This window comes from Ambystoma mexicanum, chromosome 8, assembly GCF_040938575.1.
Source record: "Ambystoma mexicanum isolate Mex_15411 chromosome 8, UKY_AmexF1_1, whole genome shotgun sequence".
NCBI lineage: Eukaryota > Metazoa > Chordata > Amphibia > Caudata > Ambystomatidae > Ambystoma > Ambystoma mexicanum.
In genome coordinates, this window is record NC_090929.1 from 623,488,214 (window position 1) to 623,506,194 (window position 17,981).

General features: G+C 51.7%; 1 protein-coding gene across 2 annotated transcripts in view; it reads right to left on the minus strand.

Annotated features, from left to right (window-relative positions):
• HP1BP3 (heterochromatin protein 1 binding protein 3) overlaps positions 1–17,981 on the minus strand; it is a 901,708-nt gene that overhangs the window by 272,152 nt on the left and 611,575 nt on the right. For both annotated transcript variants that reach the window (XM_069610338.1, XM_069610339.1), the window contains exon 8: positions 12,954–13,044. In XM_069610338.1, coding sequence (XP_069466439.1) covers positions 12,954–13,044 — 91 coding nt within the window. The remainder of the gene's footprint in view (positions 1–12,953; positions 13,045–17,981) is intronic.

A 17,981-nucleotide genomic window follows, 5' to 3' on the forward strand; every position in this document is an offset into this window, starting at 1 on the left:
GGCGTCAGTCATCAGCCCCCACCCCTTTTTGACAGACAGGGGAACACAGGTGCTGGCGGGGTGCCGCCCTCTCCCAGGTCTGGAATTGCAGACAGGTCCAATGGCTGTGGAGGGGAAGGTGTTGGCGGTACAGGAGGTTGGGGATCAGGGGCTCAGAACAACTGGTGGGGCCTGAACCGGAGGAGGGACCGGGAGCACAGGGGGAACAGGCAGAGTACCTAAAGGGGGGCAGAGGAGGCACTGCCTGCTGGATGACCTTTTTCACAATGTCCTTCAGGAGCCCCTTCATCTGAGAGGAATGCATGAGGAGGAGGAAGCGCTCAAAGAAGCGGTCCTCAAGCCGGCAGATCCCTAGTGGCCCGGCCCTCTGAGGCACTGGGCGCCTGCTCCTAGTCAAAGCACTGAGGCGGCTGGAGCCTTTAGCCATATGGCTGTGATGGGTAGATGTAGCCCTGAGGGGACCAACAATGTGCACCGTAGGATCCGCTGCCGTTTCCAGAGGGAAGGGGACTGGGATCATCCTGCAAAGCCCATTCGATGGGCGAAAACACTGGCAAGACTTGAGCTGGATCCAAGATGGTTGCCTACCTGGCAATGTCCGTCATGTGCCACTCAGCCATTTTTTAAAGGTATTTATTCACATGAATATTCCCAGTCGCCAGGCTGGGAATCCTCGGTAAAGAAAGAAATCAGTTTCACTTCTGAACTGTCTTTCTCCTAACAACCAATCACTGGTCTCTGGGACATACTGCCCCCAGCCAATGACTGCCCTCTACCTAAGCCCCTCCTCTGACAGCCATCTTCAGATTTGGTAGCATGTAAAGTGGCAGAAGGACCAAGAGAAGAGTCGTAGAGGGGTAGGCGGGAGAGTTTGCATGTGAATCCATGCCAGACCCATGCTGGAGAACAGTTATAGTTAAGTAACTTGTTCCTTCTCCAGCATGGTGTCTGACATGGAGCCACATGCTCATGAATAAAGAATACATAGCAGTACGCACATGCACAACCACAGGAGGTACCAAGGCTCAACATTAAGCATCTCTTATTTCCTCACCAGGCTCACCTTCAAGCAAACAGGTTGTGCAGCACAGCTTGGCCAACTCTTGACTCTTCCCTGGAATCCCTCTCGATGCAGTAGATCTTTGTGAAAGTGCGTCGACCTCCACGTAGCAGCCCTGCAGATGTCAAGCAGGGGCACACCAGACAGGAACGCCGCAGTTGCAGCAATAGCTCTGGTCGAATGAGATCTCGGACGGCCAGGAGTCGGTCAATTTGCCAACCGGTGACAATGGGTGATGCAGCCGGAGAGCCACCTTGAAATGGAAGCCTTGGAGAGAGCCTTCCAATGGTTCACAGGGCCAAAGTTCGCAAAAAGTTGCGACGTCTTCCGAAAACCCTCCGTGCGGTCCACATAGAACTTCAGCGCTCTAGCCACAGCCATCAAGTGCAGAGTCCTCTCAGTCGGCGACAAAGGCGTCGGGAAGAATACAGTTATCAAGGGCTCGTTTAGATTAAAGTCCAACGGCATCTTGGCCATGAAGGAGGGGTGTGTCCGTAGCACTATCCTCGTCTTGTGGAATGTCAAATAAGGTGGCTTACAAGAGAGGGCCTGGATCACTCCCACTCGTCGTGCGGAGTTGGCCACAAGAAAAGCGGTTTTCCACGACAAAAATATGTCCGTGACGCCGAATGCATAGGGTCGAACGGAGGACCCATGAGCCTAGTCAGCACCACATTGAGCTCCCACACCGGCGCCAGAGCCTTCACCGGCGGGAACAAGCAAAATAGTCCTTTCGCAAACTCCTTGACCAATCGATGCGACCACAAGGATGATTAGCCAGGAGATCTGGTGCAGCAGTAGATCACCACCAGATGGACTTTGATGGAAGAATGGGCCACTCCTGTCTTGGCCAACGACAACAAATACGAAAGTACCTGCAGAGCAGTGACTCGTAGAGGGTCGATATTCCAATTACAGCACCAAACGGCGAACCTCTTCCACTTGTGTCAGTAGCATTTGAGAGTAGACGGAGTACTGGCCCTGGCCAGCACCTCCTTACAATCCACTGGAAGATGGTAGCCCCCAAACTCTAGTGCTGCAGGAGCCAGGCCTTCAGGTACAGCGATACTGGGTCGTGGTGCAGAATTGCGCCTCCTTCCCTTGCAGGAAGAACTGCCACTGCCGGCAGCTTGATCAGGGGGGACGCCGACATGTCCAGAAGGTCCGGGTACCTTATCTGCCTCGGCCATGCCGGTTCGACGATGATCATCCTGCACCGGGACCGTCTGAGTTGATTGACTAATCAAAGAAGCAGCAGCAACGGAGGGAATGCATACAGAGACAGGCCATCCCAGGGGAAAGATATTGCATTCCACCATGCTCCGCGGCTGGGGAAACCTGCTGGCGAACCTCCGGCACTTGATGTTCATCGCCGTCGCAAACAGATCGATCTGGGGATTTCCCCCCATCATCGGAACAGGAGATCCACTTGATCCTGCCGAAGCTCCCACTCGTGGCAAGAGCACAGCTCCTGCCGAGTGAGTCAGCGATGGTGTTCTTTATTCCTGCTAGGTGGAAGGGTAACAGGAACATCCCGTGGGCAACGGCCCAGTGCCACAGATCATGCGCTTCCTTGGATAGGGCTGGGGATCTGGTGCCCCTCCCTGTTTCAGGATGTAGAACATCGTGGTGGTGTTGTCGGTGAAGTCCCTCACCACCTTGCCCTTGAGGGACGCTAGGCACGACCTGAGGGCCCAGAACACGGCTCGGTGCTCCAGGACGTTGGTGTAGTGACCTCTCCTCCGGGAGCCAAAGGCCTCTTGCGTGGAGATCTGAATGTGTGCGCTCCCCATCCCTCCATGGAGGCGTCCGCCGTCACCGGTTCCTTATGTGCCTGGATCTCGAAGTCCATACCTGCCGCCAGATGCGCGCGGTTGCCCCACCACCGGATCGCTTGGCGGAAAGTCTTGAGGGAGATCTTGTCTTCGAAGCTGCCCGCTGCTTGCATCCAACGGGTGTCGAGGAACTCCTGCAGTGGCTGCATCCACAACCTGCACAGATGCACGAGGTAGATGCACAATGACATCATGCCGAGCCGGGACTTGATGGACCTCACCCTGGCCACTTCCATGGTCAACAGCCGTTGCACCTTGCCCAGGATGGCTTTCGTCCTTTCCTCCAGTGAGGCCAACCTCGCCACTGTGTCGAGTCTGGCTCCCAGGAACAGGGCGTCCTGCAACGGTACCAAGTGGGACTTTGCAAAGTTGATCGAGAATCCCAGATCCGAGAGCAGGTGGACTGTCTTCGCTGTGTGATCGACAGGGAGTTCTTGACTTTGCTCAGATGAGCCAATCGTCCAGATAGGAGTATACGCGGATCCCCTGCAGGCGCAGCCGGGCCGCCACCAGTGCCAGGCACTTGGTGAAGACCCTTGGTGCTAGCTTCAACCTGAAGGGCAGGGCCTTGAACTGGTAGTGCCGCACTTGGACCACGAACCGTAGGAACTTTCGGTGTCCTTTTCGTATGGGGATGAGGAAGTAAGCGTCCTCCAAGTCCAGCGACGACAGGAAGTCTCCTTCCTCCAATTGTCCCAGCACGCCCTGAAGGGTGACCATCCGGAACTTCTGGGACTTGATGTATTTGTTGAGGTGGCGCAGGTCTAAGATGGGCCGCCGGTCTTCTTTCGGACAAGGAAGTACCGCGAGTATACTCGGAGCCCCGGATCCTCTTTGGGACGAGTTCTATCGTGACCTTTCTCAGCATTGCTCGTACCTCCAGAAGCAGCTGTGGCACGTGGTTTTCTTTCCTGGCCACAGGTAGGAAAAGGGGACACTTTCTTTGGAACTCCAGGGAGTGCCCGTTGGCCAGGGCGTCCAGCATCCAACGGTCGGTGGAGATGGACTCCCACACGCTGACGAATTTCGCCAGCCGGCCTCCCACCGTGATGCTCGGGTGGGGGCAAGACGTCACCGCCGGTTCAGTCTTGTTTCGCTGAGGCCTTGCCACCTTGGCCTCCTTGGCTACGACGATGTCCTCCTGCCTTGTTGGGGCCTCTGTAGGCTTCCTGCGACGAGGAGCAGGTTGCCTGGCGGTACGACGAGGCACTGCAGCCGAATCCTTTGGAGGCACCATGAGACTTGCCTCCGGTGGTCCGAAAGGACGGCCGTCGCTGATGGAGAACCCAGGGCCCGGGCCACCTCAGAGTCCGCCTTGATGGTCTGCAGTGACTCGTCCACTGACTTGCCGAAGAGGTTGTTCCTGTCAAAGGGCATGTCCAGTTCCCTGGTCTGCACGGCCTGACGGAAATCAGTGGCCCTGAGCCAACCGCACCGGCAAAGGCAAACGCCTTTGCCTATCTGGCGAAAGCCGGTTCAGCGATGTCCATGGCCACCGTGATGGCGTGGTCCAAAGCCACCTCACCTTCCTGCAGGATTTCAAGGGCTTCTACCCTCTTGTCATCTGGGAGGAAGTCCAGGATGGGAGCGATCTTTAACCACAGCTCCCTGTCGTAGCACGCCATGATCGTGAGGGCGTTGGCCGCCTTGATGGTGGTCGCTGCCGACGAGATTACCCGTCGTCCCATGGCATCCAGCTTCTTCCCGTCGGCGTCCTGCGGGGGAAGTGGAAATTGATGCAGTCCCCCCTGCCGATTTCTTCTTGGCCGCCGCAGAGACCACTGAATCCGGGGACGGCTGTGCCCTGCGGCACATAGGAGCAGAGTCCGGGACCCAGTACTTCTCGTACCAGTCCCTCTTCGCCGGGGCCGTGGACGGGTTCTTCAGAAGGGACAGTCCTTCGTCCGAGATGTCATCCAGTAAGCGGACTGAGAGGACGGTCTTCCTCTTGGCCTCCCGTCGTTGGTAGAGGAATCCTTCCTTCCTTCTGCTCTTTGAGGCATAGCTGGTAAAGCTCTGATGCCCTGGCGATCATGGTGTGAAAAGAGCCAATTTCGTCACGGGGGAGGAGTGATGAGGGGTGGGGGGTGGGGGACTAGGCAGGGGGTGATGGGAGATCCGTCCCATCATCACCACTGTCCCCGTCTCGTCCCTAGTAGGAGGAGATGGGGTGAAGGCTGGAAGGAAGGTGGAGGATGGACTCGCTGGTTCAGTGGGCTCTCCGACGGTCCAGGCGCTGCTGGATCGTCCGCTGGTGGTAAGGGCCACCATGTCTATCTCCGTACAGGGTCTGCAAAGCCATCAAGATTGCTCCTCAATTGTCTTGTGGCGTTGGTTGTGATACGGGAGTGAACGCTGGGGCACGGGTTCCTCCGCGTCGACGGTCCGCGGTTCCTCATCGGCCCCACCGTTGCTCTCTATGTCCACCTCGTTGTGATCCCTCCCGTAGGCTCTGGCCTCCTCAAACTTCTTGTCCAGGATCTTTTTGACAGCAGCTAGTTCATCCTTGGAGGTGGTATCTGTGTCAGTTAGGGCTACTGTGCCCCCTCCTCTTTCTCATCCTTGGGTTTCACCACCATCTTCTCGATAGGCTGGAAAGAGGTTTCCCTCCTGGGTGGCAGGGAAACTCTAGGCCCGGAGGTCATCACCACTGGGGTAGCCTCCGCAGGCTGTGCCAGGGCCGCCACGACTCCTTCAATCGAGGCCTTCACCGGGTGAATCTGGGCCTTCCCAACCTTCGAGGCCTTCACCGTGGGGGGAGGGTCATCGCCTCACTCCACCTTGGCTGTCTCAGTCGGGATCGACCGGGGCTTCTCCCGAAGCTTACCTGGGTTCTCCGACTCGTGGATGATGGCATTGGTGACGTTGCGCCCTGACTGGCAGCCGAGGAGCCCGAACCAACGGCGCTTCCGGTGCCTGCGGACTCGCGGTGCTTTGCCTTTTGTTGGGCCCCTGTCGCCGGAGCGCCCTCAAAGGTCTTAGAAGACCGCTGAGACTACTACTTCTCACCTGCTGCTGGGCTCTTCCCCTCTAGGCAGTTAGTGAGTCGAGTCAGATGGTCCTTCAATGTCAGGCCGGACATGTTATTACAGAACGGGCAGTCCTCTTCCACGTGACACTTGTCGTAGAGGCACCGGGAGTGACACTTGTCATAGAGGCAGCGGGAGTGCTCATCCTCCTTGAAGCTATTCTGTAATCCACATCCTGGGCAGATCCTAAATAGCTTGAATCCAACGGGCGTCGTGTCTCCTTTTGTCCTGTGCCATGTCCATGCGGGGTAGGCCTCAAAGATCTTTTGAAATCCTCCAAGAAGAGAAACTTGAAAAAAAAATCGCTTGAGGGCACAGAAAAATTCCGAAACGGGTCCCCGTTGATCGGAAGAGGAATTGGTGGAGATTGAGGCTCAAATTGACCGAAAAATAAGAGTAAACTCTTAGGAAAAAAGAGAAACGCAGTAAAAGCTCGAAAGCTATAGCACGAGGACTCCCAACACTTGAACGTGCAGTAAATATCTGAAGATGACTGCCAAGGGAGGGGCTTAGGTAGTGGGCAGTCATTGGCTGGGGTCAGTATGACCCAGAGACCAGTGATTGGTTACTAGTAGAAAGACCGTTCAGAAATGAAACTGATTTTTTTCTTTACCGAGGATTCCCAGCCTGTCGACAGGGAATATTCATGAGCATGTGAATCCATGCCAGACCCCATGCTGGAGAAACAGATTTGCAGTGTTTGGCCTGGTCTTGGGCCCCCACGGATGGGGCGCCCTCAAAGGACTTAGAAGGCCACACTTCGGACCGGCCGGTCCTGGGTGAGGCATGCCCCTGCTTGGGGCACAGGGCAGAGGGCTTGCTGCCAGCCTACTGTGACGATCCATCATGGTTCTCTTGGTGAACTCGAGGCAAATTTTGCAAACTCCTTCTCTGTGTTCTGGATGGGAACAGAGGCAGTGAAGGTGTTTCTCCTCCATAAATACCCTCTGCAGTCTACAGCTAGAGCAGAGCTTGAAAAGGGAGCTTCCCTCCTTCTCTTAAGACATGCTCCGGAGTGCAGAGTAGGCCTGATGGCCTTCAGGAACTTTGGCGAAAACTTGACGATCCTTGCCATTGAAGGGCATCGTAATTCACCGGCAAACAGATTCCCGCTTGTCGGGTGATGTAGAGAGAACACATGTTTTGTGACAGAAATTGGACTTTTTCTTCGAAAAAAGTGCAAATAACCATAGAAGAGCTCACAGAGCAAAAATCAGACTCCCAACACTTGAACTTGCAGAATAAATCTGAAGATTGCCGTCAGTCGGGGGTGGAGGCTCAGGGAGAGGGCAGTCATGGCTGGGGGCAGTATGGCCCAGAGTACAGTGATTTGTTTAAGGGAGATATACAGTTTGTAAGAGAAAGTAAAACATTCCAGGCCTGACAATGGGGAATATTCATGAGCATGTGAATCCATGCCAGACCCCATGCTGGAGAATAGATAATACTTTTTTTATACATATACTTGGAATCTTTTTAACACTGCATTAATGTTTAAAGTACATTTTTGAACTGAGTGTTGTGTGACTGTAATAAAGTATATATTATTCAGTACATCAGTGTGGTGTATTTGCTGGATGTGTGTGTGGACTACATTGTACCTCTGTGTTGAACTACTACCCCAACCAGAGAGTTAAGCCTGGTCCCTCTGCCCATGTGCAAGAGGTTTGGATTCCCAGGTGTTTTAGCCCCCCCCCCCTGTGTGTTAATTGTTGTAGCATCCTCAAACAGAACAGACCGACACCGCTATGTCAACCCAACACCTGACTCAAGATTGCTCGAGACCACTGCTGGTCTTGCAGAATACAGTGAGGACACGCTTTGTGCTTGGTCCCGCCTGGGAATGCCCAAGATTTGCAGGTGCAGAGGTCACTTTCGGTCGCAGAATTTAGTTTACTGGTCGCAGTGCTTAGGAATCTGTTGCGGGCGGTTTCTATTAGAGCTCACAAAGAAGAGAAGATTAAGATTTCTGCGGCTCAGACAACCTCGGAACACCTCCATGGATCGAAGAAGTTTAGCAAAAAGAATCACCACGGCAAGATTTTGATAGGCGATCTTCAATGGACTAACCAAGGAATAGGCCTAGCACCGCTTTCATTAATTCATGAAGGAAGATGTAAAGGCAGCTGAAAAATTAGGAGTTACCCACCGTAGTGACTAATGTACTCTTAGTCCATAGTCCCCTTTCCTCCATACTCCGACTTGCGGAAGCCCTTGTTAGGGAGAATTCTCATAAATGGCTGATTTCCCTTACCTAAGGAGTGCCTCAACAGCTTTGCTGGATTTCTAGGATTTATTTTTTCCCCTGGTTAGAGTGCGAGACGTTTTCCCACTTTTACATGTGTTCTGCTGTGTGTGTTTTCACTTTTTGTGAAATCTTGAGCACTGGAGCCTCACCTACTCCATGGCTTCAATAGTTTCATGCGCGTTACACAGCACCTTCAGTGCAGTGACACAGGGTTGTCTTTGAGACTTCCCACCGACTCATTTTTCTGGGGCTGACTACTGTCCCCCCCCCCCCCCGAAAAGGTAAAGTTGCAATTAACTTTAGTCATTTTAAACCACAGACCCAGTAAACCCCATCTTACATGGAGTATTGGGAAGGGTTAACTCTTATCCCTTTTTGTTTGTGTCTCTTGGAGCATTGTTTCTCTCCCTTTACAACAAGACTTGGCTGGTGGCAGTGGTAACTATCCTAACTTTTCTACCGCGGTTATCTTATATAACCATGGTATTGTTTCAGGTTATTATATTCGCCTCGAACATAAACCCGCTTCAAATACATTTTATTTTGGCACCGGCTTGGTTTATTCGCCATTTCTTTTTGTTGAAGTATTTCTCGTCTTTTTCTTTTTGCAGGCTTCTACACAGAAGCCCTCCTTAAGGCGCCTGAAAGTCTAGGTAGGCAGGATGTGAGGGTGGCATCTTCGGACCCCTGACATGGGTTCCCTTGGTAACCCAAGTCGCAATCCTGTTTGATTGGCAGAGGGGACTGTCCTTGCCAGGACAGCCACCTCGCTATGTGATTGACAGCCACCCTGCCGTGTGATTGACAGCCAGGCTGTATGAATGGGGGAAAACTGCATAAAAAGCAGGTCTCTGGGACTGGAAAGGCAAAGTCGCCACTAGAACGAAAGAACCAACGAGGAGGTGATGGAAGAGGACCCCCTACAACGACTGAACCGCCCGGTGAAGCCCTGCTGCCGGTCCGAATCTTCAGAATCCGACGACAGAGAAGATCCTCCAGGAAACTACTTCCCTTGAGCTGGTGGGACCAACCAGTTTACCCAAACTGCAAGCCAGGACCCCACCTCTGGTCGAATTCACTGTACAGAGCTACAGTGGGCCGGATAGCCAGGAAGGTCGGACCCTGCTTGGGTTTTAAGGAGCGCACCTTTCATTCGTTGCTTTGCTCTGCTGCTGGTTTCTTCCCTGGGTAGTGCAGGACCCTCCAGTCTTCCTACTTCTTGTAAGTCCGACAGTCGCTTAAGGAACCGTGAGCCTGCAGGAACTACCAGGAACGTCCGCCTCAGCTACAGCTTCCTCTCCATTTTTAAGGTACTGTACAAATCCGGTTGATCGTTTCGTTCAACCATGGTGAAAGTCTTCGAAATCTTTCTCCAATCCGAGGGCTTGTCCTTCTCTATGAACTAACTTTTCTATCAACCAACCTCGTCCGGAAACCGTGCCACAAACTTAAAAGCGAACTACCCTTAACTGTGTGATCTTGAGCAAAAGACTTTTGACCCATTGACTTTGGCCTTAAGCCTGTTCGACCTGATTCGATCACTGTAGTTCATCTTGTTCAATTGCACTGAGTACTTACCTGTTGGTTTGAAAAGGAGAGCACGTAGTCCAAATTGCAGGCCAAGGGGTCAATTTGCTTGGAGTCTGCCGAGCGGCAAAACCTGGTCCATTTGCTCTTGGCGCCGTGTATGAGGGTTAGTTTCCCTGGCGCGCAGTGGATGATCCTGCCCCCCTCCTGTGCCAGAAGATGTGCTGGGCCTGTCCGGAGGGGTATCGGAGGCACTTCCAAGAGGCAGGAGGATCTCCGAAAACCATGGCCTGGCCGGCCACCATGGAGCAGTCAGAATAATGAGGAGTCGGTGCGACTCCTCGATCTTGCAAATTACCCTATGGATCAAGGGAGTGGGTGGAAAAGCGTAGGACTTCATGCCGGTCCACTGGGGGTGAAATGCGTCGCCCAAAGAGCCGGGGCCCTGGCCCTGCCAGGATGTGAACTGTGGGCACTTCTCGCAGTGCCAGATGGCAAAGAGATCCACTTGGGGGAGACCCCACTTTTTGAAAATCTCCTGAATAACGAGGTTGTTTAGCTGCCACTCGTAATTTTCCGCTCCCAGCCTGCGTAGCCTGTCTGCCTCCTCGTTAGATTCCCCCGGCAGGTGGACTGGCGAGAGGAAAATGTCATTTTCCAAGGCCCATTCCCACATGCTGATCGCCAGTCTGCGCAGAGGAGGGGATCTGGTGCCTCCCTGCTTGATGACGTAGTACATGCTGGTCGAGTTGTCTGCCTAGATGAGGACATCCTTGCCCTTGAGAAGTGGTAGGAATGCTCCGAGCGCTAGCCAGAGGGCATTCAGCTCCAACCAATTAATGTGGTATTCCTGCTCCTGTCGAGTCCAGGTGCGTCTTTGATGATAACCCCCATCTGAGGAGACCTCATGAGGCCGAGAAACTTCTCGAAGAGCACCTCCTCACTGGTCAAAGAGGTGGTAGGGGGTACAGACTTGGTAGCGGGGGGCTGCTGGTGCCGCTGTGAACTCTGTCCATATGGATGCAAAGGAAAGTTGCCCTGCGCAATTGAAGGATAGACTGTAGGCCACGTACCTGGTTGAGGCCAGTCCCACCTTGACACTCGTTCTTCGCCGAATTTGTGGAATGTGTCGGACGGGTGCCCCTTTCTGACTTGGTGGCCATTTTGTCGAGCTGCCTGCCATGTGCCTGCGACATGTTGCTCGGCCCGCTGGGCCCAGCCTCGTTCAAGACTCTTGCGTGTGGATCACAAGGCCTAACCTGCTCCTCGGGCCTCAGCCCGGTAGGTGTAATACCCTCGACCCAGAGGTTGGTAGAGCTGCGTTTGGGCGCCCCCTCGGACGTATTGCCGGTATTAGGGCTTAGCCCCCTCAGTCATGGTGCCGGTAAACGGACGTAGCCGTTCGGGTGTAGACCCGGTACAAGAACCTTCCAGTCCCTCGACATGGCGCCCCGGGAGGATCCGAGGACCCCTCGACCCAAAGGCTGATGGCTGTGGCACTCTCTTGGTGTGTGCCGGTAGAAGGACCTGGCCGGTCCCTCCCGCGTGGGAGAGTCCCTGGGAAGAAGTCTCCCTGGGAAGAAGTCTCCCTTGTGTGGTGCGCTGGAAAATATTGGCCCCAACTTGGGCCTGGTTCGATGCTTCAGATCCTCTGGAGGCAACCTCTGAAAGAGCTCCTTCCACCTGGCTAGTCTGTTCTTCAGCACCTTACAGGACAGCGAGTCACACGCCGAACACGACTGTCAACCGTGGTCTGGGCCAAGCCAACCTAGGCAGAGGGCATGGGGGTCTGAAGTTGGGAAGAGCTTGTTGCAGGATGGACACCTGCTGAACCCTACAGAAGTCGCCATGTGCTGGGGGAGGAGTGAGACACCCGAGGACCGAGTACCTGAATGACAGAAAAGCCAAAGAAGAAGTATCCACGCGTGGAATTACATGGCTGAAGCCAAACCCAGGAACGCTGGTGAATTCGGCCCATTCCTGTCGACGCAGAAAAGGGGACTGGGGTGTGGCACCGGAGGGTGGAGTCAGGGCAGCGCATGCTCCTTAGGCCGCGCCACCGGACGCCTCTAAATTTAAAGGGGGAAGAAGGTTTTTCTTGTGAAAAAGGTTCCGTCTCCTGTCCCTTGGAGGGGACGTCCATACAGTATGGAGGAAAGGGGACGGGACGTAAGATTATGCAGGAGTCTAGCTCCAAAAGTTGAAGATCTTCCTCAAGTTCCAAGAATGCACTCGGAACGGAGATGGCTACAGTGAGGGAGCCCAGGAGAGAGCTTGTCTGTACACCAGTTGATCCAAGGAGTCTCACAAAGGCCCCAAAGACACGGATCCTCGAGTAGGGTCAATAGTGTTTTTTCCCCACCAATCCAGGGGTGGAAGCACTGATGAGGAACTTCTTGAGATCAGGCCAGAGGAGCAGGGTGTCTTTGCCGGTCAGCTTAGGTGTAGCCAGCAGGCTGCACTTTTACATGGAAGTCTTGGTGCCAACAATGATCTGCCGAAAGATGCAGAAGCCCTTTTGTCCAAGAGTTCGGCTGGGGATATATCCAAGCCTACCAGTAGTAAAGGATCTGTACCATTCAAAAAGGCAGTGGCTATCCAATCAATGATAGCCACTGGCCACAACATCTGCTCTGCAACCGACATCCGGCACCAGGGATGTGGATTGGGATTAAAGGCATTCAGATGAGGCATTTTCAGGACCCGAGAATGGAGGAACGGGGCTAAAGAACAATCTGTCCAAAGAATAAGGGCAAGCATTTGTGGTAGCCACCTTTAAAAGCTATTTGAGATAAATGCAAAAGTGCACATGTGGTTTTTCAAAAGCTAAGATTACCACTGCTGCCACTAGTTTGTTTTAGGTACATTGTCAAAGTAACCAACAATCCACTACATAAAAAATAGGATACACAGTATCCTAACTTCACAACACTGTAAGGCGATTTGTGTAATTATAACAATACAAGCAAATCACAAAGACAGTCTGTCAGTAATGGTAGTCTTAGGGACTAAACAGTTTGTGCATAAGAAGGAACCAACAGGCAAGGGAAGCAAAGCCGAAGGCTTTACTGAACTTCCAAAAAGGTAGGACAGGGTTAAACATAAGCAAAAAGAAAGGGTGCCCCATAGAAGTCTAGGGATAAAAGTAGCAAAAAGAAAATCTTTAGCAACAGTGACAATAACCCAATTGTTGAAAGCAAATTATGGTGGGCCAAGAGGAAATGACAACCTGCACTGAGGGTGTCAATGCTCACCTGGAAGGTTCCAGAAGCTCCTTTGCCGGTGATCTGCTCTAGTTGACCCTTTTCTACAGCTCGCTGAATGGCATTCTTCAACATATGGGGCCTGAAAGAAGCAACAACTGAATTATGACAAAAATGTAATAAAAAGGCAGTACATTACAATATAAAGTTAGTCACTTGGTGTTAGGAATACACTTTGGTTTCAAGGGGACAGAAAACATTTATGATGCAACAATTATGTACTATGGTTACACAGTATACAGAGCATATTGTGAGGAAAAAAATAGCAACTGGCCTGTTAGCGACCAACTCCCACTCTACCTTAAAATGTGGTTGGTCAGGGGGTAGGGAGGTGCGTTCTCTAGGGATAGGTGTGTGGACTAAGTGCACCTTTGTGTCAGCCTACTTCACCAACCTAGAAAAAAGCCTGACTGCACACCACTCTCATTTTCAGAGATGATGGCCTTCCAATTTGAGCCAAGTGCTCCACCCACCTGAGGGATAATGGGTGTGCTGTGTACAAGAATCGCCTTGAATAAGGTCATAAATGAGAGTTTATGAAGTTCTTCCCTACTTAACCATTACAGTAAAGAGTTGAAATGGTAATCATTGAGAGTCATGTACCTGAAAAGGGGATAAAAACAGTCATATTACCCAACCCTTTTGAAGGAATAAGTGGGCAAAGCCAGCAGTTATGTTCTTTACCAAATGTTAAACAAGTTAGTTAATATGGTTGATCCAAAAGGGATGGTGCAACGTCTAGTTCCAAATCATTGTGGGGTCCCAAGTGAGGATATCTACGCCAGAACTCTTTTAGGACTGTTTTTCTAAAGTCCACCCAAAGGGGCTTTATAAAACTATACCTTGGGGAATACAGTAACCCCAACTCTTGGTATAAGGCTGTAAAACCTTTAACGCAGGCATGATATCAAACAGTAAGACAGACACAAGTGATCACAGTTCAAGGTTGTTTATTGAACTTCAATTGGGTTTGAAAAATGCCTATCTAATTCTAAATCTAAAAATGGGAGAAAGCTACGACCCATTAAATAACGCAGTCCTAGTTGAGTCAAACAAAATAAAAAAGGCCTATACTTATAAACCTATTGTCAATCCTCATTTCTAAATACAAGTAAGGTGGGAAACTATGTTGAGCAAAAGAAAAGTTCACAAAAGGATATGTCAGAATCTTTGAACCGTTGGTTTCCCTTCCCCACGGGACAAGGGAGCACACTGAAGCTTAGCACACTCTCTGGCTTCTCTAGCATGAGGATGCAGTGCAACACTTCAACATCAGGGCCTTCTGTGCCCACGTCTCTTTGCCATTCAAAGTCTCTTATTTCAGGTAGGGCTGAGGCAGCAAGCCAAAACATTAAAGTTCCTTTCCTCTCAGGATTTTTACTTACACAACTTCTCTGGCGATATACTGTTCACCCCAGGTCCCCCACTGCCAGGCTCAGACCCACTTTAACACAAAACCTTCAATTGGTCTCCCTATACCAGGCTTGGACCAAATTCATGTATTTTTCAAAAAATTCTCTACTTCATCAAAATCAAAGACTTTCGATTGTGCGCAGTATTTAGCTTGACACGTCACAGGCCCACTTCGATTTACATGTATTAGTTCCCTTTCAATTGGTCTCCCTCTGCAGGTCTCAGAACAAATGTATCTACTTTTGGCATTTCTCAGATGGATACCTAACAGAGACCTTCGAATGAGCAGCCACACGGTGCTGGACCACTTTTTCAAGGGTATTTTAGCATGCTTTAAAGTTCAATCACTCAGAAGTTCAACTTCACTTGTGTCTCTTATCACAAATTATTAGAAAGTTTGTTCTTACGCTTGCCATACAATGTTGCTGCTTGGAAACTTGGCTTCAACACAGACCAGTCTTTTATCGGTCTCTCCAACTCACTGGCTGTTTTGATTTCACTGAAGCAGCTTTGTTCTTGCAACCAAGGACGTTATCCCAGTGGCTGGCGACTCTACCTGCCTTGATTGACACAGGAGTGCCCAGGGTATCTGACAATGGAGGATTCATTAGCCTGGTTCGCTGGTCTTACTTTCCAGAGACCTCAAGAAGAGAAAGCGTAACTGTTCCTTGTTGAAAAGGTCAAGGGAATTTCCCTCCTTCCTTTTTCCTTCGGTTTTGCATTCTTTCCTCTTGTTCAGTTGCCGTCTCGAAACTGCTGTTTCCTCGTGGGCTTTGCCTCGCTTTGAGTGTGCACTCGTGCTGCTTCTTTTATCCATGTGGGCAAGTGTAACGGAAGTCCGGTGTGTGTGATGAGTCAGTAAGTGCCCGACCTCGTCTGACCGTTGTATTGGGACACGTTAGGTCTACTGCTAGGGTGTTTGTCTGTTTTCCCTCATAAAGGCCGTGCATGAGAAAGTGTTTGTGTTGTAAAGGTGGGGGGGGGCAGAGTTCCTAAATATCCTACCTGGTAGGATGGGGTAAAGGTGGTTCAAGGAAAGGGATACCACGTCTCACCAACCAGTGTCCCACTCCCAGAAGACCCCTCACCCAAGGGATCCTCCTGCACTGGTCCACCCCCAGGAACTGGATACAAAAGTGATGGCCGTGTCCCGGCTACCTGAATGACAGATCCCCTGGGACTAGTGAGCGAGACTCCTGGTTTCTCACACACCTGAGATTATATTTGGTAGTAATGACAGCAGCCAGGCTTATCTAGGAGGGACCGAGGGCTGTAAATGGGTACAAATAACTTGAGCATACATATGGGCCAAAGAAACACTGATGTATCGTACAAATTACAATTTACTCACTGTAGTGACCAACGTACTCCTAGCCCATAGTCCCCTTTCACTATACTGTACGGCCATCTCTGGCTAGGGACAGGGGAGGGAACATTTTTCACCAGAAAAAATATTCCCCTTTAAACTGAGAGGTGTGCGGGGGCACAGCCCTGGGAGCATGTGCTAGCCCGACTCTGCCCACTGGAGCCACTCCTCAGCCATCTTTGACAAGTTAACAATATTACCATTGCCTAATGACACCAGTTTTATTAGGGGGGGGATGGTGGGACGTATGGAGGAAAGGGGACTATGGACTAGGTGTACTTTAGTCACAATGGTGAGTAACTTATAATTACTCCTACGTCCCTTCCCCTTTCCTCCATACTGTATTGGCGATAACAACTGAATGCAGGCCCAGAGTGGAGAGGTGAACCACCTAAGAAAACAAACAAGTTCTTTAATAGTGCCTGCCCAAATGCAGCGGACCTGGAGCTGGCATCCAAGCAGTAGTGCTTGCAGAAAGCCGAAGGCATAGCCCATGTAGCCACCTTGCTGATAACCTGCCATGTAACGTGCCTCTGGAAAGCATCCGCTGTGGCCTTGGCTTCGATAGCATGGGCATGCATATTTGCAGGGAGCGGTTTGTGCTGCCCCTCATAGGCCTCCTTTATGGCCGTAACCATCCATCTTGCTATGGAGGCCTTGGAAGCCAGATAGCCTGGCTTTTACCCACCGAAGGTGACAAAGAGACTTTGATTTACGGATGCTCTTGGTTCTGTCTAGGTAGAATTTTAGAGCGCGCCTTACGTCTAGACAGTGCAGTACCCTCTGAGCTTTGTCTGTAGGGTCTGCGAAGAAAGTAGGTAGCACAATCTCCACATTCAGGTACAACGAGGAGACTACCTTAGGTAAGAATGCGGGATTAGTTCTAAGCACCACCTTGTCCTTATGAAAAGGAGTGCCAGGCTCTGAAGCCACCAGTGCCTTGATTTCATTGACCCTGCATGCAAACGCGAGACCCACCAAGAGGGCTGTCTTAATGGTGACTAGCATGGTGTACGTGGACGCCATTGGCTCAAATGGTTTATGCACCAAGGCGCCCAAGACTACGTTGAGGACCCACACCGGGTGTGGCTTCTTGTTAGGCAGGTAGAGCCTGGTGAGGCCCGCCAGATGTATGAACCACCGGGTTGGAGGATGAGTAGACCTCCTCTGAGTTCCGGTAGGCTCCAATGGCCGCCAGATAGGGGCAGCATGTGTCTACTTGCAACCTTGAGTGTGCGAGGTGTGCTGTGAAGGATAGCACGTAATCCAACGTGCAGGTCAGCGGCTCAACCTCCTTCGATTCGCCCAGTAACAAAACCTAGTCCATTTGCTTTTGTACTAACTCCTAGTAGCATTGCTCCAGGCGCTCTGTGTGATGTCTAGGTTAGCCTGTGAGACGCAGATGCTTTAGTGTGACCTGTTCAGGAACCACACTGCGAGGACCAACTTCTGGGGGGCGGGGTGGATGACTGTGCCTCCCTGCTGTGAGAGTAGGTGATCTTGGCCCAGCGGAAGGTGCACCGGGGCCTGCTCTGACAGGCTGAGTAGTTCAGAGAAACATGGGTTCGAAGGAAGGTTCCATGAAGGCTGTCAAGACTGTGTTCAGGCTCCAGTTCGGGACTGGCGTGGGCGTAGGAGGATAAGTACGCATCAGCCCTTTCAGAAAGACTTTAACCGCCGGCAAAGAGAGCAAGGATTGCATCTCCGGAGTTGTTGTGTACGCCGCTATGGGCTGACGGATGGACCTTGATGGAGGACAATGAAAGCCCTGTTTTAGCTAAGCACAATAAGTAGGGTAGAACTTGGTCAACCGAAACAGTGAGAGGGTCGATAGCCGATCTCTCTCACCACTTGGAAAATCAAGTCTACTTCCTGGTGTAGGTGACTTGCGTCGACAGGGCTATCGCGGCCCTGATGGTATCGCAACATTCTGATGGTAGCTTAAGATTCATCAGTTTACGCTGCTCAGGAACCATGCCTCGAGAGATGGGCTCCTCTGGTCGTGGTGGAGGACCTTGCGGTTCTGTTGCTTCAACAGATATTGATGTGCCTTGAGGCGAATCGGGGGCCGTCGGGATAGATGCTTCAGAGTAGAGTACCAGACTTGTTGTGCCCAATCCGGTGCAATTAGGATCATTGGACAATTCTGTTCCTTCAGTCTGCGTAGTACCCTCGCAATGAGGGGAATGGGTGGGGGGGGGGGAATGCATAGAGGAACTTTCCCGTCCAAGCCACTGAGA